The 25,975-nt window shown below is 45.0% G+C and overlaps 2 protein-coding genes, 1 long non-coding RNA gene and 1 pseudogene across 3 annotated transcripts in view; 1 reads left to right on the forward strand and 3 right to left on the reverse strand.

The window, feature by feature from the left end:
- LOC149972127 (uncharacterized) overlaps positions 1–25,975 on the reverse strand; it is a 645,576-nt gene that overhangs the window by 33,481 nt on the left and 586,120 nt on the right. The gene's annotated exons all lie outside the window — the stretch shown is intronic.
- Positions 11,396–12,348, reverse strand: LOC149972128 (mitochondrial ribonuclease P catalytic subunit-like; annotated as a pseudogene).
- Positions 13,619–23,187, forward strand: ppp2r3c (protein phosphatase 2, regulatory subunit B'', gamma). The gene is made up of 12 exons (XM_021585141.3): positions 13,619–13,835; positions 14,056–14,177; positions 14,494–14,598; positions 14,739–14,851; positions 15,489–15,586; positions 16,180–16,250; positions 19,646–19,778; positions 19,934–20,065; positions 20,221–20,357; positions 20,688–20,825; positions 21,362–21,421; positions 22,721–23,187. Exons 1-12 carry the CDS (start codon positions 13,769–13,771, stop codon positions 22,910–22,912), a joined length of 1,368 nt encoding a protein of 455 aa, XP_021440816.2. The 5' UTR covers positions 13,619–13,768; the 3' UTR covers positions 22,913–23,187.
- On the reverse strand, positions 23,045–25,720 carry fam177a1a (family with sequence similarity 177 member A1a). Its single transcript, XM_021585143.3, has 5 exons — positions 25,446–25,720; positions 24,829–25,011; positions 24,642–24,708; positions 24,426–24,523; positions 23,045–24,277 (listed from the first exon to the last, which is right to left on the reverse strand). Exons 1-5 carry the CDS (start codon positions 25,512–25,514, stop codon positions 24,083–24,085), a joined length of 612 nt encoding a protein of 203 aa, XP_021440818.2. The 5' UTR covers positions 25,515–25,720; the 3' UTR covers positions 23,045–24,082.

The raw sequence follows: 25,975 nt of genomic DNA on the forward strand, positions 1-25,975 counted from the left end.
AGGAGTACCTACATGCCCTCTGATGTGCGGGACTGTCTCCTCGCCTGGGCACACACTGTGTCATGGCATCTGGGGAAGTGGGCTGCGTTTCTGCCTTGGGCAGATCATGCACAAAACTCCCTCGGTCACTCCTCCACTAACCTCACACCCTTTCAGTGTGTTCTAGGCCATCAGCCGGCCCTGGCACCCTGGCACTGGAGTCAGATAGAGGCTCCTGCGGTGGACGAATTGGTTCCAGCGCGCCGAGGAGGTATGGAACACAGCGCACACCCATCTCCAGCACGTCGTCAATTACCGTATCTCACCCTCATTTCATGTATGTCCCTTGGCAAGTGCTGGACTCCACAACGCACCTCCCCCTCCCTTGGACAGCGAGGGGGCCCCGGCGTACTCTGTCCGCAGCCTGTTTGACTCACGCGTTGTGAGTGGTCTCTCCAGTACCTGGTCGACTGGGAGGGGTACGGTCCCGAAGAGCGGTGCTGGGTTTTTGCGCGGGACGTCCTAGACCGGTCTCTCATTCGGGACTTCCACAGGCGTCGGGCTGATTGATCTCCCCCTCCTGTCCAGCTCAGGGGTTCAGCATCACCGGCTTTCTAGTTGCTGCCAAACCTGCTACAGGCAAACGCCATTCACTCGTCAATCCCGGACTTGTCACGTGATCATTACACACACCTGGTTCCAATTCCCATTCCATCACTGTATATACAGTGCCCTGCGAAAGTATTCGGCCCCCTTAAACTTTGCGACCTTTTGCCACATTTCAGGCTTCAAACATAAAGATATAAAACTGTATTTTTTTGTGAAGAATCAACAACAAGTGGGACACAATCATGAAGTGGAACGACATTTATTGGATATTTCAAACTTTTTTAACAAATCAAAAACTGAAAAATTGGGCGTGCAAAATTATTCAGCCCCTTTACTTTCAGTGCAGCAAACTCTCTCCAGAAGTTCAGTGAGGATCTCTGAATGATCCAATGTTGACCTAAATGACTAATGATGATAAATACAATCCACCTGTGTGTAATCAAGTCTCCGTATAAATGCACCTGCACTGTGATAGTCTCAGAGGTCCGTCAAAAGCGCAGAGAGCATCATGAAGAACAAGGAACACACCAGGCAGGTCCGAGATACTGTTGTGAAGAAGTTTAAAGCCGGATTTGGATACAAAAAGATTTCCCAAGCTTTAAACATCCCAAGGAGCACTGTGCAAGCAATAATATTGAAATGGAAGGAGTATCAGACCACTGCAAATCTATCAAGACCTGGCCGTCCCTCTAAACTTTCAGCTCATACAAGGAGAAGACTGATCAGAGATGCAGCCAAGAGGCCCATGATCACTCTGGATGAACTGCAGAGATCTACAGCTGAGGTGGGAGACTCTGTCCATAGGACAACAATCAGTCGTATATTGCACAAATCTGGCCTTTATGGAAGAGTGGCAAGAAGAAAGCCATTTCTTAAAGATATCCATAAAAAGTGTTGTTTAAAGTTTGCCACAAGCCACCTGGGAGACACACCAAACATGTGGAAGAAGGTGCTCTGGTCAGATGAAACCAAAATTGAACTTTTTGGCAACAATGCAAAACGTTATGTTTGGCGTAAAAGCAACACAGCTCATCACCCTGAACACACCATCCCCACTGTCAAACATGGTGGTGGCAGCATCATGGTTTGGGCCTGCTTTTCTTCAGCAGGGACAGGGAAGATGGTTAAAATTGATGGGAAGCTGGATGGAGCCAAATACAGGACCATTCTGGAAGAAAACCTGATGGAGTCTGCAAAAGACCTGAGACTGGGACGGAGATTTGTCTTCCAACAAGACAATGATCCAAAACATAAAGCAAAATCTACAATGGAATGGTTCAAAAATAAACATATCCAGATGTTAGAATGGCCAAGTCAAAGTTCAGACCTGAATCCAATCGAGAATCTGTGGAAAGAACTGAAAACTGCTGTTCACAAATGTTCTCCATCCAACCTCACTGAGCTCGAGCTGTTTTGCAAGGAGGAATGGGAAAAAATGTCAGTCTCTCGATGTGCAAAACTGATAGAGACATACCCCAAGCGACTTACAGCTGTAATCGCAGCAAAAGGTGGCGCTACAGGCGCAGTGGTTAAGGGCGCTGTACTGCAGCGCCAGCTGTGCCATCAGAGTCCTGGGTTCGCGCCCAGGCTCTGTCGTAACCGGCCGCGACCGGGAGGTCCGTGGGGCGACGCACAATTGGCCTAGCGTCGCCCGGGTTAGGGAGGGCTTGGTCGGTACGGGTGTCCTTGTCTCATCGCGCACCAGCGACTCCTGTGGCGGGCTGGGCGCAGTGTACGCTAGCCAAGGTGGCCAGGTGCACGGTGTTTCCTCCGGCGCATTGGTGCGGCTGGCTTCCGGGTTGGATGTGCGCTGTGTTAAAGAAGCAGCGGCTTGGTTGGTTGTGTATCGGAGGACGCATGACTTTCAACCTTCGTCTCTCCCGAGCCCGTACGGGAGTTGTAGCGATGAGACAAGATAGTAGCTACTACAACAATTGGATACTACGAAATTGGGGAGAAAAAGGGGTAAAAATTCAAAAAAAAAAAAAAAAAAAAAAAAAAAAAAGGTGGCGCTACAAAGTATTAACTTAAGGGGGCTGAATAATTTTGCACGCCCAATTGTTCAGTTTTTGATTTGTTAAAAAAGTTTGAAATATCCAATAAATGTCGTTCCACTTCATGATTGTGTCCCACTTGTTGTTGATTCTTCACAAAAAAATACAGTTTTATATCTTTATGTTTGAAGCCTGAAATGTGGCAAAAGGTCGCAAAGTTCAAGGGGGCCGAATACTTTTGCAAGGCACTGTATATACTCCCTGTCATTTGTCTTTGTCGGTCATTGTAAATGTTGCTTGTTTTCCTGAGAGGAATCTCTTCTACTATTTCCTGAGTACTTTATTATTTTGCACTTTGGGTTATGTCCCGCTTTTATATATGTTGCTTTAATAAATTCAGTAGTTCTAAACCTGTGACTGCCTCCTGCCAGCTCCTCTCTACACTTGTGACAAGTAGGAAGAGATTCTTTCACATTTGATGGCTCTTCATTGTTCTTGCACAATTAAGTTATCAATGTGGAAAAAGGACAGAAGTCTGAGAAACAATTTTATCAACTAGATAAAATGTCTAAAAGCACTGAGGAGCCTACATATTAAATGCATTAGGCTACACAGTGACATTCCACAACTATTCTACAAAAATCCCCCAACCTCCCCAACCTCCCAAAACAAAAGGCGGGCCTGCTGGTAAATAAAGCCCGACCAATAAGCCTAAAATGAACACAGGTGAAACCAATAAACAGAAAGGGGGGAAAGGGATCAGTGGCAGCTAGTAGGCCGGTGACAACGACCGCCGAGCGCCAGGGGAGCCACCTTCGGTAGGAGTCGTGACACCACCCATGTCTGTGATCTAATTACGTCTAGTCTAAAGCAAAATAAACCGTTTGTTTAAGTTCTATGGCTGGGTCTATATTCTAAAAAACCCTGTCAACTTGTTTCAAAATGTTACCAGAAACTATTTCTTGTCAGTGTAAGATTATTTTGTGTTTATGCTATGCCTTTACCTCTAAAAGTATTGATTGGGACAGAAAGAGAAATTGGCTAATACAAAGCTGTATTGTGAATCCTAGACAAAAATTATGCAGATGCTTTTCAATTGGTTCTGAACGCATTGTTCCTCAAATCAAATCAAATCAAATGTATTTATATAGCCCTTCGTACATCAGCTGATATCTCAAAGTGCTGTACAGAAACCCAGCCTAAAACCCCAAACAGCAAGCAATGCAGGTGTTGAAGCACGTTGGCTAGGAAAAACTCCCTAGAAAGGCCAAAACCTAGGAAGAAACCTAGAGAGGAACTAGGCTATGAGGGGTGGCCAGTCCTCTTCTGGCTGTGCCGGGTGGAGATTTTAACAGACCATGGCCAAGATGTTCAAATGTTCATAAATGACCAGCATGGTCAAATAATAGGTCTGGGACAGGTAGCACGTCCGGTGTACAGGTCAGGATTCCATAGCCGCAGGTAGAACAGTTGAAACTGGAGCAGCAGCACGGCCAGGTGGATTGGGGACAGCAAGGAGTCATCAGGCCAGGTAGTCCTGAAGCATGGTCCTAGTGCTCAGGTCCTCCGAGAGAGAGAAAGAAAGAGAGAAAGAGAGAATTAGAGAGAGCATACTTAAATTCCCACAGGACACCGGATAAGACAGGAGAAGTACTCCAGATATAACAAACTGACCCTAGCCCCCCGACACATAAACTACTGCAGCATAAATACTGGAGGCTGAGACAGGAGGGGTCAGGAGACACTGTGGCCCCATCCGATGATACCCCCGGACAGGGCCAAACAGGAAAGATATAACCCCACCCACTTTGCCAAAGCATAGCCCCCACACCACTAGAGGGATATCTTCAACCACCAACTTACCATCCTAAGACAAGGCCGAGTATAGCCCACTGTTTCATGCGACAGACTTAACAAAAGTTGAACCTTGAAAAGAAAACACTGATGCTGCATAGGAGCATACAAGGAGCAACGCTCCAGCGCCAGGACTGAAGGCGTTAGTTTTCAGTGCCCCACAGTGGTTTCACTACATAAACTACTCACTCATGTAGACATGGGGGGTTAGAGTCCACCCACAAACACATGCGCACACACACACACACACACACACACACACACACACACACACACACACACACGCGCACACGCACGGACGCACACACACACACACCCACACACACACACACACACACACACACACACACACACACACACACACACACACACACACACACACACACACACACACACACACACACACACACACACACACACACACAAACAGAGCAGGCAGGGACTTTCCAGGGTCACTCATGTGAGAGCCTATTGAGGGCTGAAATGTGAAACTCTTTTGTGCAGCTTACAACTACAGTGAGCTAAAAACTGTCCAAGCTACGCCCAGAAATAAACATGTCACAAAAAGCTAGTGTTACCTAAAGCAAAAGAGAGGGATTACAGCTCAAAACAGGGATTTAACTGACATGCAGCAGCAGCGAATTGCATTTCCGAATTGCATAATAGCTTATTTATTATACAATATGCATATCTTTATCAATACTGAAGATGCCAATTGCATGCTCGCTCTAAACTTGAGACATACGTGGCATTGTGTTGTGTGACAAAACTGCACATTTTAGAGTGGTGTAGGCCTACCTGCAGGCTCTGTTGCCCCGGCTGTAGGAGGGCACAGAGGAGCTCCTCTGGGAAGCGATGGAAGTGTCTCGCCTGCTTTCCCTGCTCTTGAGGGATGTGGCCCGCGTCAACGGATGGGCCATGGCGCAGGTGGTTACCTCCCAGCACCATCTCTGGCTGGCCCAATCCGGTCTGCCAGTAGCTCTCCAGAGCACATTTGCCACTCTCCCAATCTCCCCAGGGCGGACGTTTGGCCCAGGAGTTGATGACATTCTGGAGCGGACCGATAAGGTTCATAGAGACGCGGAGACGGTTCATGCCGCCTCCTCAGGCCGGGTCCAAGGCAGACGGACCGTCGCCACCCACATGCACCCGAACGATAGTGGGATCCCTCTCCTGCCCCATCGCCTCATGCCGAGGGATGACAGCAGGGAGGGGCACAGCATGCGGTGGAGCAACAACCTGTCAACCGTCACCACCACAGGGACGTACCTGGGGAACCCAGGCGCTCGGGGCACCTGAGGAGAGGTGGGCTACGGCAGGACCTCTGACACACCCTTCCCCGGCCTCGGCCGCTTCTCCCGGTCTCAAAGGGCAAAGTGGGGGGAGGGTGTGGAGTCCCACTGGGTGTTGTCAACAATGCTCGAGGGGTACCGACTCCAATTTCGGTGCCTGCCCTCATCCTTCAGGGGCCTTTGTGTCACCGCGGTGGCTGACCTCCTGAAGAAAACCCTGCTGCTGGAGATCTCCTCACTCCTGGACAAGCGTGCCATCCGCAGGATCGAGACATCAGAACGGCTAGGTGGGTTCTACTCCACCTAATCTGTGCTCCCAAAAAGAGACAGAGGATTTCGACTGATTCTGGACCTCTGAAACCTCAATGCGTACTTCCATGTTCCTGTTCACTCAGCTCATTGGCAGTACCTCCGATTCGCTTTCGAAGGGACAGCTAACAAATTCATGGTTCTTCCCTTCGGCCTCGCCTTGGCACACGCACTTTCACAAAGTGCATGGACGCTGTCCTGGCACCTCTCACGTCCTGAGGGTTGTTTATCCTCAATTACCTGAATGATTAGCTGATTTGTGCCCTGACCAGGACCTAGGTCCTGTCAGACAGAGACATGCTCCTGACCCACATCGCGGGCTGGGTCTGGCGCCCACCCAGAGGATGGCCTTCATTGGAATGGAACTGGACTCAGTTCTCATAAGAGCACGCCTGCCCACCAGAAGGTTCAGGCGATCTTATCTTGTCTCGACCACTTTCGGCAGGAGCGGGTGGTATCCGCCCTGACCTGCCAACTCCTGTTGGGCTTGCTGACGGCGGCCTCGTTGCTGATTCCCTTGGGCCTGCTCCATCTCCGGCCTCTTCAACGGTTGTTCAACTCCCACCAGCCGCACCCGAAGCACCACCGTCACCGCCAGCTGTGGGTGACCGCACTGTGCCTCAAAGCATTGTTGAGGTGGCGCTGTCACTCCTTTCTCTCAGGTGTGTTGGAGATGCTGAGGATATGCCGCCGGGAGCTGGTCAGCACAGACGCCTCCCAGATCAGCTGGGGGGGATGTGACCAAGGGCAGGTAAGCCAGCGGCTGTTGGCTACCCCCTTGGAGCAGCAGGCACATCAATACACTAGAGCTCCGAGATGTACTGCTGGCCCTGCGGTCTTTCCTTCCACATCTGAAGGGAAGACATGTCCTGGTGAAAATGGACAACACCACAGTAGTGGTTTACATCAACCATCAGGGTGGACTGAGGTCCCACCACCTCCATCTTATGTCACGGGAGCTCCTTCTCTGGTCTCAGGGACATCTAGTGTCTCTACGCGCAGCGCACATACCTGGCATCCTGAATGTAGCTGTGGATATGTTCTCGAGGGAGGGCCCGCCACCATGGGACTGGAGTTGCACCTGTGGGACAAGTTCGGGAGGTCGCAGGTGGACCCATTTGCCTCCCTGGACAATGCACACTGCCTCCTGTGGTACTCCATGTTAGAGCTTGGATGCTCTGGCTCATGATTGGCCAGGGATGGAGCTTTACGCATTCCCCCCCTTTTCCCCTGATCCAGGCTGTGCTGGACAGGACCAGGATGGCGGAGCATCGTCTGCTGCTGGTGGCCCCATACTGTCCCAGACGACCCTGGTTCAGCCTTCTCCTTGCCCTGTTGACTGGGACACATTGGCAACTGCCCCTGAGACCCAACCTGCTGTTGCGGCTGGGGGAACTCTGTGGCATTCAAGACTACACTGCTAAACAGCACCAATGGTCTATGTTAGGACTACAGGAGGGCGAAATGAACACCATGCAGAGTACAAGGGCACCGGCTACAACTGCTGCATACCAGTTGCACTGGCGGTTATTATGCTCTTGGTGCAGTGGAATTGAGGTTGTGCCCGAGTCATGCGGGGTGCAGTATGTCCTCCAATACCTGCAGTTTCCCTTGAATGAGGGCTTGGCAACCTCTACACTGAGAGGGTATTTGGCCGCTATATCTGCCTGCCATGTGGGGTGGATGGACAGGCCAGTGGGGCAACATCCCTTGGTCTCCAGGTTTATGAAGGCTGTTCGTCGCCTGCATCCAGCTTTGACCCACTCAATGGCGAGCTGGGATCTGGATGTCTATGCAGCTTTGACAAAGCTGCCATGAACCTTTGGAGTCTGCCTCCCTGAAACATCTCTCTATGAAGGTGGCTTTCTTGGTAGCGATTACTTCCATGTAGAGGGTGGGTGAGCTCCATGCTCTTTCGGTAAGTTCTGAGTGCTACCGGAAGGACCCCGGTGGGAGGAGTATATCTCTCTGCCTCAACCCTTCATTCCTCCCGAAGGTTCTGTCAGACAAACATGTGAACATCCCTTTAATCCTGTCTGCTTACGACCCCCCCCCCCGCAGTGGCGGGGGAGCCTGGGCCTCCCTCCGGCATGCTGTGCCCTGTGCGGGCACTGGCTGCCTATGTGGAGCGGACACGGTCAGTGAGAACAACAGACCAGCTCTTTGTCTGCTATGGTGAGAGAGTCCTGGGGGCTGGGGTATCAAAGCAGAGGCTCTCTCACTGGATCATAGACATGATTATGCCAGCATACCGCCTGGCTGGAAGGCCAGTGCTGGGATCTGAGGTGGCACATTCAACACAAGGTGTGGCTGCGTCCTGGGCTCTACTGAGAGGAGTGCCCCTCGCTGATATCTGTGCTGCGTCCCTTTGCAGAAAAACAGCCCCAAAGCATGATGTTTCCACCCCCATGCTTCACAGTAGGTATGGTGTTCTTTGGATGCAACTCAGCATTCTTTGTCCTCCAAACACGACGAGTTAAGTTTTTACCAAAAAGTTATATTTTGGTTTCATCTGACCATATAACATTCTCCCAATCTTCTTCTGGATCATCCAAATGCTCTCTAGCAAACTTCAGGCCTGGACATGTACTGGCTTAAGCAGGGGGACACGACTGGCACTGCAGGATTTGAGTCCCTGGCGGCGTAGTGTGTTACTGATGGTAGGCTTTGTTACTTTGGTCCCAGCTCTCTGCAGGTCATTCATTAGGTCCCCCCGTGTGGTTCTGGGATTTTTGCTCACCGTTCTTGTGATCATTTTGACCCCACGGGGTGAGATCTTGCGTGGAGGCCCAGATCGAGGGAGATTATCAGTGGTCTTGTATGTCTTCCATTTCCTAATAATTGCTCCCACAGTTGATTTCTTCAAACCAAGCTACTTACCTATTGCAGATTCAGTCTTCCCAGCCTGGTGCAGGTCTACAATTTTGTTTCTGGTGTCCTTTGACAGCTCTTTGGTCTTGGCCATAGTGGAGTTTGGAGTGTTACAGAGGAGCCTCTTAAAGAAGAAGTTACAGGTCTGTGAGAGCCAGAAATCTTGCTTGTTTGTAGGTGACCAAATACTTATTTTCCACCATAATTTGCAAATAAATTCATAAAAAATCCTACAATGTGATTTTCTGGATTTTTTTTCTCATTTTGTTTGTCATAGTTGAAGTGTACCTATGATGAAAATTACAGGCCTCTCTCATCTTTTTAAGTGGGAGAACTTGCACAATTGGTGGCTGACTAAATACTTGTTTGCCCCACTGTAGCTCACATAACCACGGTTATATACGTATCCTTCGTTTTTCATGGTTCGAGGTTAGGCCCCTTAGTTTCAGTGAAGGGTAATCTTAATGCTACAGCATACATTTTAGATGATTCTTTGCTTCCAACCTTGTGGCAACAGTTTGGGGGAAGGCCCTTTCCTATTGCAGCATGACAATGCCCCTGTGCACAAAGCGAAGTCTATACAGAAATGCTTAGTTGAGATCGGTGTGGAAGAACTTGACTTGCCTGCACAGAGCCCTGACCTCAACCCCATCAAACACCTTTGGGATGAATTGGAATTGAAATGGAAGGCTGTTATAGCAGCCAAAGGGGGACCAACTCCATATTAATGACCATGATTTTGGAAGATGTTTGACGAGCAGCTGTCCACATACTTTTGGTAATGTAGTGTATCTGTACAAAAAGGAGTTCCCATTCTTCCATTAGGACAAAACAGAATTAACATGGTGTTTTCCCCACAGTAGTCTGTAGTTTATGTTGTGTATAAAGGCTTTCACACATCGCAATGAATGTGTATATAGCATTCGCCTGCCGATCGTTCAGTGCGCTGTGTTTTAAGTACCACCTGCCGTAGACATCTGGCTGCCAACATTTTCACAAAATTGTATATGTAAAATCGGTGGGCAAATTACGTTCAGAGGTGCTAAGTACTCTCAGACTGTCAATGCTATTGTTGTGTCTGAGCCCTAAGGAGCATTAGGTACATAAGATAAGACTCAGTCTCAAAGAATTGTATGTTTCCTCCCATGCGTCTGAAGATTTCTTATTGATGAAACATAAATGGCCACATATACGAACAGTGATAAATGGAGGTAAGCTAGATACTGTACAAATATGTTGACCTGAGAAGAGCCTACAAGCAGCTATCATCAAACACTGCATTTAGACAGGCGGAAGAATTCTGACATTTTTGACCAATCACATTAGATCTTTCCACATCAGCCCTTTTTCTGAGCTGATCTAATTGGTCAAAAGACCAGATCAGATTTGGGCTGCCTGTCTAACAAAGCCAATGAGGTGCAACAGGTCTTTGCCAGTAAAGGCTGAAATGTATTTTGTCACCTACATATTGACCAGCCTTTGCTAGTGTCTGCAATGTGTGGCTGGACTGAGCTGACTGACTATGAGCGGGCTCAGTGGGGGATGCATAGAGAGACACGGGAGCTAAATGTGCTGCAACTGGAAATCCCCATAATCTCATCTAATTGTGAAACATGCCTGATTCTTTGGAGGACATCTTGCTATTTAATCAGTAGACACCCAGCTCATACAAGAGGCCCCCATGCAGCAAATGATCTTGTCTAATTCAGGAATGAGATAAATCGTTAAACTACAGCAAACTCTAAGACTAAAGCAAGATCAGCCCTGAACAACACTGTATCATGCAATTATGCATTTCTCAGCTGATTAGTTTGACCAATACTTTTAAAATGTTTGCCCAAACATCCATCACCAAAGGAATAGTTCAATGCAAAATCAAAATTGTGCAAATCTCACTGCATGCATCTGGAGAAATGCAGGAGAAATCTGCAGTTGCTTGACAATACAACCCTTTGCCATTAAATTCACATCGTGCAGACTTGATTTAATACGACACTAGCACCATCTACTGGCCATTGTATCTATCTACTTTTACATGATGTGTTTGTTCAACCAAATGTACTCAAAAGGATCAGCTGATAAAAAAACATAAAGCTGACCTGTAGTGCAGACAGTTTGCATAATGTTTTTGGAGACTACCAGTGTGGTGATAGACAAGAGGGAGACAAATAAGAAAGAAAAAGAGGTTCCCAAACCTCTGGAGTGGTCTCATTTAAGACATCTCTGCCTTGGATCACATCCCCCATAACCCTATCCTTGAGCTGGGCGTACTCCTCCTGACTCTGTGTGATGAATTCCAGCTCTGCCTGACAGCTCAGACACAATCCCCTGGTTACAGGGGGTAAAGAGGCCAGAGGTAAAAAATTAATTCAATTTTCCAGCCATCTAGATTTATTTTAGAAGTATAGAAGTAGCCTATGAAGTGCTGATTAAAAATCTGAATTCATTAGGTCTAATGGTTTAATGAAGAGGAGAATGTTTATGTCGTTAACTGGGGTCTACGGTGGACCAGCTTCCACTCCACTTCTGGTCTAGAAGATTGGCAGGAGAGAGGAAGATATCATCATCAAACTAAAATAGGCACAACCCATGCTTTGTCCCAATAATATTGTGTGATTGTAGGCCTATTCAGTAACCTATACTCAGGACTTACCTCTCAAACCAAGCTTTGATATCTTTATCCAGAGTCTCCATGGGATAGGTTGTCTGATAGGTTGTCTGGTTGTCTCTATATGAAGCAGGATGGACTGCAGCCCGTCCCCGTGGCCCTGATGAGAGAGGCCACACTGGAATAGGGCCTGTCATGTCTCCTGGTTGGGAATGAGGCCCTTCTCCATCAGTTCGGCATACAGGGCCCCGGCAGTGGCACCGTCACCATGCAGTACTGCCCCCATGATGGCATCGCCATACTTACGCAGTGATGGCCCTCTTGATGGGTGTGATAGCGCCTCCTTCCAGCGTTCTGATCGGCTGAAGTCCTTTATGAGCAGGCTGGAGGCCCTGGTGTCTAACGTAATGATCTGGCTCCTCATGATGTCATACTTGTTAAACACCTCCAAGTGGTGGCCACTGCTGACACACAGGGTGAGGTATTGAAGAAGCAGCTCGTAAGACAGTGTCCCGGTGTCCATGGCAACATAGGGACTTGGCCACGCTAATGTCTGTCCCATCGGCCAGCATTGATGCCATCATCGTCAAAGCAATGGGGGGTTCGGTGAAGTCAATTTGAGTCTCCCCCATTCTGAGGCAGTGAGAGGGTGGTCTGGGGGTTCCACTCTCTTATTCTTTCTGGGGAAGTCTGGTTCTTCCTCCTACAGGGCCGCCTCAGCCCTCTTCTTTTGGTATTCAGCGGTTATCTTAGCTGTTCCAGCAGCAAACACTGACTTGGAAAAAGGGGGCCTATCTCTGATATTGAAGTCCCTCTGTCTGTCTTCTTTCATGTTGGTACCTTCATGTCTACTCACTCCTTTCATGCATAATAGTATGGTACAACCTGATAGCTTGCTAATTGCATTATTTAGGGCAATAAAGCCAGGAGTGCTGGGATGAAAGTGTGGGCTAATGTATTTGACGTTTTCTTGGTTTGTTTACAGAAAATATTTTGATGATACCAACTACTTTAACAATATTATTTTGTACACACTGTCAGTGTCAACTGTGCGGTCTCATGCCTCTGTTGTTCCAAAAACAGTTAAGTGAAGTTCAAACTAACATTAGCTTGCTAGCTGGAAGGGTCAAGACACATCCGTTGTCATTGTCTACAAGTAACAACCAGTTAACAGCTGATAATAACAGGTTTAATTATTTTATTCTTTATTCTTTGACTAAATAATATAGCTAAAGAAGAATTTACGGAGTATTGAGAATGAATGCCTGTGATCAGAAAGTTGAATTTCATGATGTCATAATCATGTCGATAGCCGACAAACCCATTGCAGGATTAGGCAGATGGGTATACAGAGAAGGTTTACTTGGGTCCCGTTAGAGGTTGGGATGTTGATGTTGTAGTTTCAATGAGCAATGCAGAGGCAAAAGGCCTGATATGGACAGTGATGCTGCAGAGATGGCAGGAGCAGTGGAATAGAGATACTAAGGGCAGGCATTTATTTCAAGTACAGAGGAAAGTCGGGGAGGGGAGGATGGCAGGAAGGGACAGAAGAGAGGAGGCTATTTTTACAAGATTAAGGGTGGGACACAGCCTGTTGAATAAGTCCTTAAATGTGATAGGAAAGCATCCAACAGGAAAGTGTGATTATTGCCAGGAAACAGAGATGGTGGAGCATGTATTGCTACAGTGTGGGCAGATCAAGTATGAGGGAGAATTGTAATAATTTTATTTTATTTTATTTTATTTAACCCTTATTTAACTAGGCAAGTCAGTTAAGAACACATTCTTATTTACAATGACGGCCTTCCCCTGCCAAACCCGGACGACGCTGGGCCAATTGTGCGCCACCCTATGTGACTCCCAATCACGGTTGGTTGTGATACAGCCTGGAATCAAACTAGGGTCTGTAGTGACGCTGGAGAATGGGATACAGGAAATTAGTTGAAAGAGTATATTGATTAGAACGTCATTAGTTATAGTCTCAAATATTTTATATTTTTTAAGAGCAATGGGGCAGGTAGAATTTTGTTTCTCCATCTCTGGTCTACACCCCCAGTACAGTAGGTGGCGGTAATGCACCATAACATTGGATGCCAAGCGCCGATAAACCCCACCGAATAAGAAGAAGTCGCTAGCCGACCAATCCCAAGCGAGCTAACGATTGTTTAGACATTTCAGAGAAGCTGAAAAAATAAGTTATCATAACATTGATTAGCTTGTTTTCATGTTATTAGGAATAAACATAAGTTAAAATGTCAAACGATACGGTAGTACACTGGAAGGAACTTTTGAAAAGAAGATTGGCATCCTCCAAGAAAGGTTTTCTACGTCCATAGCTAGATCTGTTGTGTTTATTTAGATAGCAAGTTAGCTAGCTAACGTTAGGCTCATTTCAGCTAGCTAGTCATATTTATGAATAGCTAGTTAGCTACTTATTTATTTTCGTGTTTAGAAAAACTAGATAACTAGCAATCTACCCACTCAATTATTGAACATTCACAAAGCCTTGTTGTGTCAACGTGTATCCATTTCTGTTCAGATGAGAGGACTGAGGAGGAGAAGAAAGCAGAGGAGACAGCACTCTTCACTAAATACTACACAGAGTGGAGGGGTGGAGGCAACAGAGAGAACTACAGGAACATTCCACGCTTCTACTACAGGGCAATTGAACATTCTGACAAACATTCTAGCTAACTAATCAGATCATTTTTGTCTGGTGTTTTGACATCTTTATAGCAATTGTGATATTCACAACGTGTCAATTTAAAATAAATGTTATGGTCATTTAGCAGACGCTCTTCTTCAGAGCGACTTACAGTATCAGTGCATACATTTCCCCCGTGGGAATGTAATCCACAACCCTGGAGTTGCAAGCACCAAGCTTTACCAACTGAGCCAAACAGGACTGAAGTGCTTTTGTGAGGGGCTGAAATGATCATGGTTTCTGAAGTCTTATATATCTGTGTGATCCCTATAGCTTCCTGCAGAGGATGAAGTTCTCCTGCAGAAGCTGCGAGAGGAGTCCAGAGCCGTCTTTCTGCAGAGGAAGAGCCGGGAGCTTCTGGACAATGAGGAGTTACAGGTGAGACTGACATCTGGTTCGATCAAACAACTATTTAGTGAAATAGAAAGATTTACAAGCACTGGAATCTGGTAAGTCCATGGCACTATTAAAGTAATCAAACATAATTATTTAACCTACACCTTCTTTCTGTTATCTAGAATCTGTGGTTTCTGCTGGACAAACATCAAGTGCCACCCATGACAGGAGAGGAGGCAATGATAAGCTATGACAGTTTTCTGAAGGTTGGAGAAAAAGCCGGAGTTAAGTGCAAGTGAGTACTCGGCATATTATGTTTTGGAGCCACAAATTTTGTGCTAATCACTTGAGCAGAATTAACACCGTTTACATTCATATTAGCCCAAAAGCATGTTTTTAGCTGGTGTGAAAAGGCAACATGAATACCATAATGAGACATACTGTATGTGTAAACTAGGGGAGGATTTATTAGTCGTAGCAAAACGTTTTGCACCGTAGCAATTTTTATTTTGTAAATCTGCTCCAAAGTATTCCCACGAATTATAGAGAGGTACAGGATATGTGATTGTATACAAATGTAAGCAAGGTTTGAAAATATTTTGCTTTAGTCTCTTGTTTCTTGTTGTAAATTTGCAGTCTACAAATGATTTGTAATTATGTTTCTGCCCACTTACCATCTGCTCAAGAAAACATTTGCCTGCAACTGAATCTAGTTGATGATCCCTGGTTTAGAGCAAATGTTTCCGTTGCAAAATGTTGTTTTTTTTGCAGTGTAAAACGTTTTGCATAGGTGAGCAACTAATGAATACACCCCAGGACTATGTGTGTCACAAGCATATGGAACACTAAGCTCATTAACCATTTTTGACGTATCTTGGAATGGAACGTAGAATTCTTCTAACAGTTTTTTTTGTCCTGCCTTTCGCTCCTAGGCAGTTCTTCACTGCCAGGGTGTATGCCAAACTTCTCCACAACGATCCATATGGCAGGATATCAATTATGCAGTTCTTTAACTATGTCATGAGAAAAGGTCAGTTTCTTATCCATGTCTCCTATTGTCTTGCATCCATAACTTTCATCCATAACTTAGGTCCAACAAATTTGTCCAGACAACTTTTTCAGTCAGAGCATCTGGATAATGGAACACCCTGCCAACCAAGAGAGTGCAGTACCTTTACTAGCATTAAAGCAAACATTAAAAAAGTGGCGAAAGACAAACCAGTCATGTGAAAATTAATACATTCCTACACTTAAGATGTCAGATACCTTTAAACAAAATATGATCATTATATTGTCTATTATTGTATATTAGTGTTATATTGCTGTTTTCTGCCTAGGGACTACAGAAGAAAATTATCACATAAAATGTGCTATCTAACTAAGTCTGGTGTAATGGCATGTTATACATCAGGGATGGGCAACTTTGATGGGGTGGGAGCCACAAAAAATCGGAACTCATCATGAGGGCCGCAGTGGCTTGCGGGTCTGCGAACCCACATCCATACTTTTTGAGGGCCCTAAATGAAAATGTGTTGAGTTTCGTGGGAAAGTGAAGTTGGTATTTTGTAACAGTGTTCGATAAGTGCCTTGTCCTGATTTTGATATTGATGTCTCTTCTTCCAGTGTGGCTTCACCAGACGAGGATAGGACTGAGTCTCTATGACGTGGCTGGACAGGGCTACCTCCGTGAGTCTGTAAGCACTCTCACTACTTTACTTTTACACCAAAATCTTATGTTGGTGGCTCCTTAGTGAAATAGGGATATTCCTTCCCTCCCTACTTTCTCATGATTCCTATTGAGGCCCATTTGTGCTTTTCAGAGATGTGAAAGATGATATTTACTATGACCATGATGCAGGAACCACCCTCCTGTGAAGCATCTCTGGTTACAGGGTGTTGTTCTTCTCTGTGACACGTTCTTCTCAGTGACCCTTTTGCCTTTGGTTAACCAACCAATGGTGTTTTTTTGTTAATTTATTTGTGTTTGTAACTGATTTTTTTAAACTTAATTTGTACATAATGTTGCCGCTACCATCTCTTATGACCAAAATGAACTTTTGAACATCAGGACTGCGATTACTCACCACGGACTGACAGAATCTTTTTTTCCTTTTAACGAGTCTGATGAGATCGACACAAACTATATAATGCTTTCTCGGGAACAGGCCCAGATCCCCGTGATTTGCATGAAGAGGAGGCGGCGAAAAAGAGGCTAGAGGCTGGGCTGCCTTCTGAGAATTTGTAGGCGATTGACTAAACCCCCACTTCCTTCCTTTCTGCTAGCAAACGTGCAATCTTTGGTGAATAAAATTGATGATCTACCCGCAGATTTAAACTACCAACAGGACATTCAAAACTGTAAAATCTTATGCTTCATGGAGTCGTGGCTGAACGACGACACTATCAACATACAGTTGTCTGGTTATACGCTTGCTCGCCTTATCTCATGATAAGCTGTAGACCACACTATCTACCTAGAGAGTTTTCATCTGTATTTTTTTGTAGCTGTTTACATACCACCACAGTCAGAAGCTGAGCTGTATTCCACCATAAGCAAACCAGAAAATGCTCACCCAGAGGCAGCGCTCCCAGTAGCCAGGGACATTAATGCAGGGAAACTTAAATCCGTTTTACCAAATTTCTATCAGCATGTTAAATCTGGACCACATTTACTCCACACACAGAGATGCATACCAAGCTCTCTCTCGCCCTCCATTTGGCAAATCTGACCATAATTCTGACCATAATTCTATCCTCCTGATTCCTGCTTACAAGCAAACATTTTAACAGGAAGCACTAGTGACTAGATCAATAAAAAAGTGGTCAGAGGAAGCAGATGCTAAGCTACAGGACTGTTTTGCTGGCACAGACTGGAATATGTTCAGGGATTCCTCCGATGGCATTGAGTAGTACACCACATCAGTCATTGGCTTCATCAATAAGTGCATTGATGACGTCGTCCCAACAGTGACCTTACATACATACCTAATCTAGAAGCCATGGATTACAGGCAACATCCTCACTGAATTAAAGGGTAGAGCTGCCGCTTTCAAGGAGCTCTCTAACCCGGAAGCTTATAAGAAATCCCGCTATGCCCTCCGACGAACCATCAAACTGGCAAAGCGTCAATAAATAATGACCAAGATCGAATCATACTACACCGAAAAACCATTACAGACTACATTACAGCCAAGAGCTGCCCAGTGACACGATCCTACCAGACGAGCTAAACTACTATGCTCACTTCGAGGCAAGCAACACTGAAGCATTTATGAGAGCACCAGCTGTTCCAGAAGACTGTGTGATCATTCTCTCCTCTCTCTTTTAAAAAATATATATTTTAAATTTTACCCCTTTTTCTCACCAATTTCGTGGTATCCAATTGTTTTTAGTAGCTACTATCTTGTTTCATCGCTACAACTCCCATACGGGCTCGGGAGAGACGAAGGTTGAAAGTCATGCGTTCTCCGATACACAACCCAACCAAGCCGCACTGCTTCTTAACACAGCGCGCATCCAACCCGGAAGCCATGCGACGCTAGGCCAATTGTGTGTCGCCCCACGGACCTCCCGGTCGCGGCCGGTTACGACAGAGCCTGGGCGCGAACCCAAGGCCTAGCGTCGTCTGGGTTAGGGAGGGTTTGGCCGGTAGGGATATGCTTGTCTCATCGTGCACCAGCGACTCCTGTGGCGGGCCGGGCGCAGTGCGCGCTAACCAAGGTTGCCAGGTGCACGGTGTTTCCTCCGACACATTGGTGCGGCTGGCTTCCGGGTTGGATGCGCTCTGTGTCAAGTACAGCGCCCTTAACCACTGCGCCACCTGGGAGGCCGTGAGTAAGACCTTTTAACAGGTCAACATTCACAAGGCCGCAGGGCCAGAATGTTTACCAGGACGTGTACTGCGAGCATGCGCTGACCAACTGGCAAGTGTCTTCACTGACATTTTCAACCTCTCCCTGTCTGAGTCTATAATAGCAACATGTTTTAAGCAGACCACCATAGTGCCTGTGCCGAAGAACACTAAGGTAACCTGCCTAAATGACTACCGACCCGTAGCTTTCACGTCTGTACCCTTGAAGTGCTTTGAAAGGCTGGTCATGACTCACATCAACAACATTATCCCAGAAACCCTAGACCCACTCCAATTTACATACCGACACCAACAGATCCACAGATGACGCAATCTCTATTGCACTCCACCCTGCCCTTTCCCACCTGGACAAAAGGAACACCTATGTGAGAATGCTATTCATTGACTACAGCTCAGCGTTCAACACCATAGTGCCCTCAAAGCTCATCAATAAGCTAAGGACCCTGGGACTAAACACCTCTCTCTGCAACTGGATCCTGGACTTCCTGACGGGCCGCCCCCAGGTGGTAAGGGTAAATAACAACACATCCACCACGCTGATCCTCAACACAGGGGCCCCTCAGGTGTGCGTGCTCAGTCCCCTCCTGTACTCATGACTGTGTGGCCAGGCACGACTTCAACACCATCATTAAGTTTGCCAATGATTACCGGCAACGACGAGACAGGCTATAGGGAGGAGGTCAGAGACCTGGCCGTGTGGTGCCAGGACAACAACCTCTCCCTCAATGTGATCAAGACAAAGGAAATGATTGTGGACTACAGGAAAAAGAGGACCAAGCATGCCCCCATTCTCACCGACGGGGTTGCAGTGGAGCAGAGCTTCAAGTTCCTTGGTGTCCACATCACCAACAAACTAACATGGTCTAAGCACACCAAGACAATCGTGAAGAGGTCACGACAAAACCTATTCCCCCTCAGGAAACTGAAAAGATTTGGCATGGGTCCTCAGATCCTCAAAAGGTTCAACAGCTGCACCATCGAGAGCATCCTGACTGCTTGCATCACTGCCTGGTATGGCAACTGCTCTGCCTCCAACCACATGTGACTAATACAATTTTATTTGATTTGTTCTTTCCAGCAAAGCAACAAATATTATGACTTTTGGGGTGTAAATTGTCCAAGTTGCCCCAGATTCACTATAGGTTGAACATCAGACTGTTTAGAATTCAGATTTGACTTATTGTTGAGATGATATGTGTGTGTTTTGTAATGTAATAGGACTTGGAGAACTACATTTTAGAGCTGATTCCCACACTCCCTCAGCTGGATGGCCTGGAGAAGTCCTTCTATTCCTTTTATGTCTGCACCGCTGTCCGCAAGTTTTTCTTCTTCCTGGATCCCCTACGGACTGGTTTGTTACTTATGATAACTAACCAAAAACATATTTGTCAAATGTGCATATTTCTGTAAGATTCCTATAACTTCTTTGTCATGCCTATAACTTGTTTGTCACTGCCTGCTCTGACAAAATAACATCTTGTTCCATTTATTCATGTTTATTCTCAGGGAAAATTAAGATTCAAGACATCTTGGCCTGCAGCTTTTTGGATGATCTACTCGAGCTGAGAGATGAGGAGCTTTCCAAGGAGAGCCAGGAATCCAACTGGTTCTCTGCACCCTCTGCTCTTAGAGTTTATGGTATGCAGCAGCTATTTGATTTAAAAAAATGCCTCATAGACTTTAGGCTAATCTGATGCCGGTAACACCTGAATGTTCAAATAAAAAAGAGATTCTAGATGATCTTTGTCCTTGCCCTCTTGGTAAGATGGTCGATCATGTGTTCCCTTTTGTAGGTCAGTACCTGAATCTTGACAAGGACCACAACGGCATGCTCAGTAAGGAGGAGCTGTCTCGCTACGGCACTGGCACTCTGACCAGCATATTTCTGGACCGCGTGTACCAGGAGTGCCTCACCTACGACGGAGAGATGGTAAGAACCTTGCCTGCTGTTCTGACCTATTTTACTATACATGTGCGCACTTAGAATAGATGATTGATGTCAGAGTGTTGCAAAGACTCTCCTTGCAGGTTTATAGCTCTTTATTTGTCTAAATTTAAAACAGTTTAACCAAATACAATGACTTTGAACTGTACGAAACCATCTAAAACACACTCTTACTCAGAATTGCTCAGATTCCACATGGCATAAGACCATTATCACATAGTCGTTCTAAGATTTTATCAAAGGACACAGTAAGTGCGAAATGTGTTATGACCTGATTTGATGCTTAATCTGGTCTTGACTCTGTGTCTCTCACAGGACTATAAGACGTACCTGGACTTTGTCCTGGCTCTGGAGAACAGGAAGGAGCCTGCAGCGCTGCAGTACATCTTCAAGCTGCTGGACATGGAGAATAAGGGCTACCTCAACGTCTTCGCACTCAACTACTTCTTCAGGGTGAGACATCAGAGGGATAAATAGAGACAGCAGAGTAGACAGTGGGACCTCTCCATCTGAAATCCTGCCCACTGAATAAAAAGTGTTGTAATGGGCCTCCCGAGTGGCGCAGCAGTCTAAGGCACTGCATGGCAGTGCTGAGGCATCACTACAGACTCGGGTTCGATCCCAGGCTGTGTCACAGTCGGCTGTGCCCAGGAGACCCATGAGGCTGCGCACAATTGGCCCAGCGTCATCCGGGTTATGGGAGGGTTTGTCGGGCCGGGATGTCCTTGTCTCATCGTGCTCTAGCAGTGTTTCGGAGGACGCGGTCCATCTCCCAAGTCTATAGAGGAGTTGAAGCGCTGACACAAGACTGTAACTACCAATTGGATACCATGAAATTGGGGAGAAAACAAAAAATATTTATCAATTATCAACTTTTTTTGTGAACAATTATTATTTATCAAAACAATCAATGAGAATAATAATAATAATTGATCTACTTCTGAAAACTGTTGGAATCATGTATTTTTGCTTCATGTATTTTCCACCAGGCCATTCAGGAGCAGATGAAAATCCATGGCCAGGAGTCGGTGTCCTTCCAGGATGTCAAGGTAAATGGACTTTGTCCCCTGTTACCGTATTCACCATGGAGGAAGTAAATCTGAAGTATACTACTGGTTACTTTAAATCAGCTTAAAGTATCCATTTCCTCCAGAAATATTGTGTGGTTACACCATGCCCAAAAGCCATTGGGCGCAAATTGATTTTGTCCCCCCACACCAAATGGGATCACAACTCGCAGGTTGAAATATCACAACAAACTCTGAAGCAATTATATTAATTTGAAGAGAGGTCAAAAAGTATGAAAAATGTATGGCAATTTAGCTAGCTAGCTTGCAGTTGCTAGCAAATTTGTCCAATTTAGCAAGCTTGCTGTTGTTAGCTCATTTGTCCTGGGATATAAACGTGAGTTGTTATTTTACCTGAAATACACAAGGTCATCTATTCCAACAATTAATCCACACATAAAACGGTCAACTGAATCATTTCTAGTCATCTCTCCTCCTTCCAGGGTTTTTCTTCTTTGGACTTTATATGGCGATTGGCATCTAGCTTTCATAATAAGGTGTATTACCACAACTGACCCACCAACCTCAGTTCATCTTTCAATTACCCACATGGGTATAACCAATGAGGAGATGGCACGTGGGTATATGCTTCTATAAACTAATGAGGAGATGGGAGAGGCAGGAATTGCACTACTTTCAGTGTCACAAATAGAACTGACTTCTATTTTAGCGCTTGGCAACGCAGACACTCGTTGGCGTGCACGAGCAGTGTGGGTGAAATGATTGAATAACATGCATGTCCATTTATTTTGGAACGCACATGTGATTGTTCTGGTCAGCATGTTAGTGTGGGCATCAAGCATTTGTAGAAGGTATTGTGCTCAGTAGGTGTTCAGTGTTTCCCCAAGCTCTATTCTAAGTTTGTTTATACAAATTTTACATTGATGCAAATTTGTCATGCCATAAAATCGAAGTTCCCTGACGCTTTTTACAGTCTCAAACTGCATTCTCATTTGTACTAGTAGGGATTTTGTTTTTAATACTGGAATCTTTAATGGTGATACGTCCGTTTGCGATATTACAAGAAGTTACTGCAAAGAACAGTTTTTTCCCTCAGACGTCATTGCATGCGTGATAGAACAGCAGCATATCTTCTGACATTTCTTTTACCATGATGCGTGATGCTCCCCAGCTCTGCTTCAACAAAACAAAAACAACGGCTGTGGGGCAGACAGTGGCGGTTTTCCCCACTGTGGATTACATCTTTAATAATGATTTCAATAATTAACTCAATGATTTTAATAAGTTGTTTTAAAAAAAGTTGCAATGTTGTGCCTTCAGGATGAGATCTTTGACATGGTGAAGCCAAAGGATCCCTACAAGATCACGCTGCAGGATCTAGTGAACAGCAGCCAAGGAGACACAGTAACCAGCATTCTCATTGATCTCAATGGATTCTGGACTTATGAAAACAGGGAAGTTCTGGTTGCTAATGACAACGACAGCAACACAGCTGACCTTGACGATACATGAATCTTCAGTCAAACTGGGGACTACTAGACTCAGCAAGAAGAAGATAAATGTTACGGTAAAGATTCTAGACACACTCACTGGAACTCAGTTGTTTAAAAAATAACTTGTCAAGACTTCGAAATACAACAGTTGTATGACCTGTTTAAATGTTTATTAATTTAGTGTACATAGTATAGAAAATGAAAATACTATGTATTTTACTCTAAAAATGACTATAAAAAGCCTTCAAATGAAACTGTTTTTCCATTAACACATTATAAAATGATTTTACATAATTATGTTGGCCTTTCAGTTTTTCTTTCCTTGGGTAAAGGTGTGTAGTGTGAATACCGTAGGATGGGAAAATATTTTCCTTATACAACCAGCCCTAATAAAGTGGCATTTCATATTATTTGGGGACTGTGAAAGGTAGTTATCTTGACAATACTGCTGTTCAAAAGAAAAGCAGCAGATATTTTTTAAACATGTTTCGCTTTACCTTGGGCTTCCTTCTCAAGCCTTATACACACACTCAGAAGGGATCATGGCAGATTAGATAAACTTCAGCAAAGCTATTTCTAAATGTATGGTTCTGGACAATAGTAATGATTGAAGTGTGAGCACAGATGCCAACAAACAACGTGTGACGTTTTGTTAAAGGAGAACTGGAGGACAGTTCTCAACATCATTTTGATGACCTTTCTGAAAAGTACTGGAGAACTAGTCATAGTAAAACAATAAGATTTTTGTGGGTATTTTAAGGGGAAAATTGTCACGGTTGACAATGAATATAAAAAACAATTTCCAACTGAAATAAATAAACTATTCCAATAACATTATGCACCTCTGGAATGGTTTTAGAAAGGTCACTTATCTCGCTGCTAACTTATTGTATAACAATGTTTTTAAGTACCTGAAAAAATGTATCAGATCTCTTAAACCTGCAAATAGTTAAAATCAGCATCATATCTATAATGTGTGTGCTCATTCACTGACGCACAGCAATGTTCATTGCACACAAAAGTTAATGCATATTGACAACGCAGCAACTAAAAAATATGTATTCTGTCTCATGTCTGACTTACAGTATTAATAGAACATGATCAATATGATACAAAAATAAGAACTACACTATAGCAAAAATGCTGAGGCTACATCGTGAAATGTGAAGATGTCCATTTAATTGAACTGTTAGGTGGGGATGGGGGCAGGGAATCTGTTGGCATCAGATGTGGTATCTTGATCCAGCTCAAAGGTGACGTTGACGAAGGAGGCTTTACCCTCCGGCTGCTCCATGGCTGGCTGCTGCATCTCCTGTTCACGCTCCTCCTCAAAACGACGCTCTGCCTCCTCAGACAGCCGGTTCTCCTCCTCCTCCTCCTCCTCCTGTCAGTCACAACATGAATGAGGAGCAGGGATACTAAACTACACCTTGGAGTAGTAACAAGTAGTGAAAATAGTGGTAACACATTAGTAGTAATTAAGCATTCCAAGGTCTGCCAGTAGATGCTTCCCCATTGACAAGACAACGTACCTCCTTTTTCATTCTGTAGTACTCGTCGATAGCATACTGGTACTTAGGTGACGTAATGCCAAACAATGAGGCCATTCTCTCCCCAAGATAGTCACAAACTGAAAGCACAAGGCAGAGGCACAGTATTACCAAGACACAGAACATTACATTTATATAGGATATATTTTGACACTCATGTGTGTATCTTTAGTCTAGTACACATAATACCACATTTACCTGAAATAGTGGAGGTTGCCACTCTCCACATGTGAAACAAAAAATATGGACCCCAAGTCAACCTGGACTATAACAAAATTATGACACAATAAGAAAAAGTTAACAAAATGCAGGAATATTTCATTCTATTCAAGCTCATGTAATGGAGTAAAGTCCAATTTGAATTTATAAGGACATAGAAACTAACAGGGTCAGCTGAGGTCTTAACAGCTATAGAAGCTTGCACTTCCTCCTCTTCTTCTTCATCTGTGCTGTATTCCTCCATGGTCTCTCCACTGGCAAAGTAAATTGTTCTTCGGGGCACCTTCTGCTTCTTCATCCCTATGTCTCCCAGCTCCACACTCTCAAACTCCTTCACCATATTGGAGCTCTGTCAATCATCATCACCAACAAAAACAGTATATTCTCAAAACATGTTTGGTTACAGCTGGTAGAAACAGGATTTTACTATCATGTTAGCGCTAGAAAACTTAGCAGCTACATTATAGGGCTGTTTACATTTGTCTCACGTTATTTTGAGGTTAGTAAATCACCATTTGAATGAAAACATTCCAACAGGTTTTTCAAGCAGTTTCTGTGAGTGATTGATTCATAGCCAGCTATGTCTGTGTTATAATTGTGAACAAATAACCTACAGAATGCACATATTTATGTTCGAGATAGCTAGATATATAGCTAGCTGCTGATGCTACAAGGAAGTATTAACGTTAGATCGCTAGCTAAAACAACCACAACACACAATGTTTTTTTATTGGCTATACTCATGAGAACAGGTCTAAAATTGTAATTATGACACAATCGCACCTTTTCAGCGTCCATAGTTTTCCCCAAAGAGATGTTGACATTAGTGAGATATAGCGACAGCTCTGCCATCTCACTTCTCTCTCAAATTTCGGAAGTGACGTAGATAGGGGTTTGGTCATAGAGATCCTATTAAATTACAAGACGGATTTTTCATAAACTCTCAAAGATCCAGAATGGAAATGGCAGCCACCTTGGTCAGGGAGAAATCCAAAACCTGTCGAATTGGAATGAATGGCAGTAAAGGCATAGGTGATGGATTTCCTGCTTTTACTTACACAGGACAATAAATGTAACGCATAAGTAAGTTACCAGGGGGCAGGGCTACCGACGTTAAAACGAATCTGAAGAGGGGTCTGGCTAAGGCTAAAACTGGCGAGTGTAGAGAGTATAGGGATATTGTTATCCACGTCGGCACCAACGATGTTCGGATGAAGCAGCCAGAGGTCACCAAGCACAACATAGCTTCAGCGTGTAAATTAGCTAGAAAGATGTCTCGGCATTGAGTAATTGTTTCTGGCCTCCTCCCAGTT

Source organism: Oncorhynchus mykiss, chromosome 25 (assembly GCF_057628025.1).
Source record: "Oncorhynchus mykiss isolate SJ-2025 chromosome 25, ASM5762802v1, whole genome shotgun sequence".
In the NCBI taxonomy this organism is placed as follows: domain Eukaryota; kingdom Metazoa; phylum Chordata; class Actinopteri; order Salmoniformes; family Salmonidae; genus Oncorhynchus; species Oncorhynchus mykiss.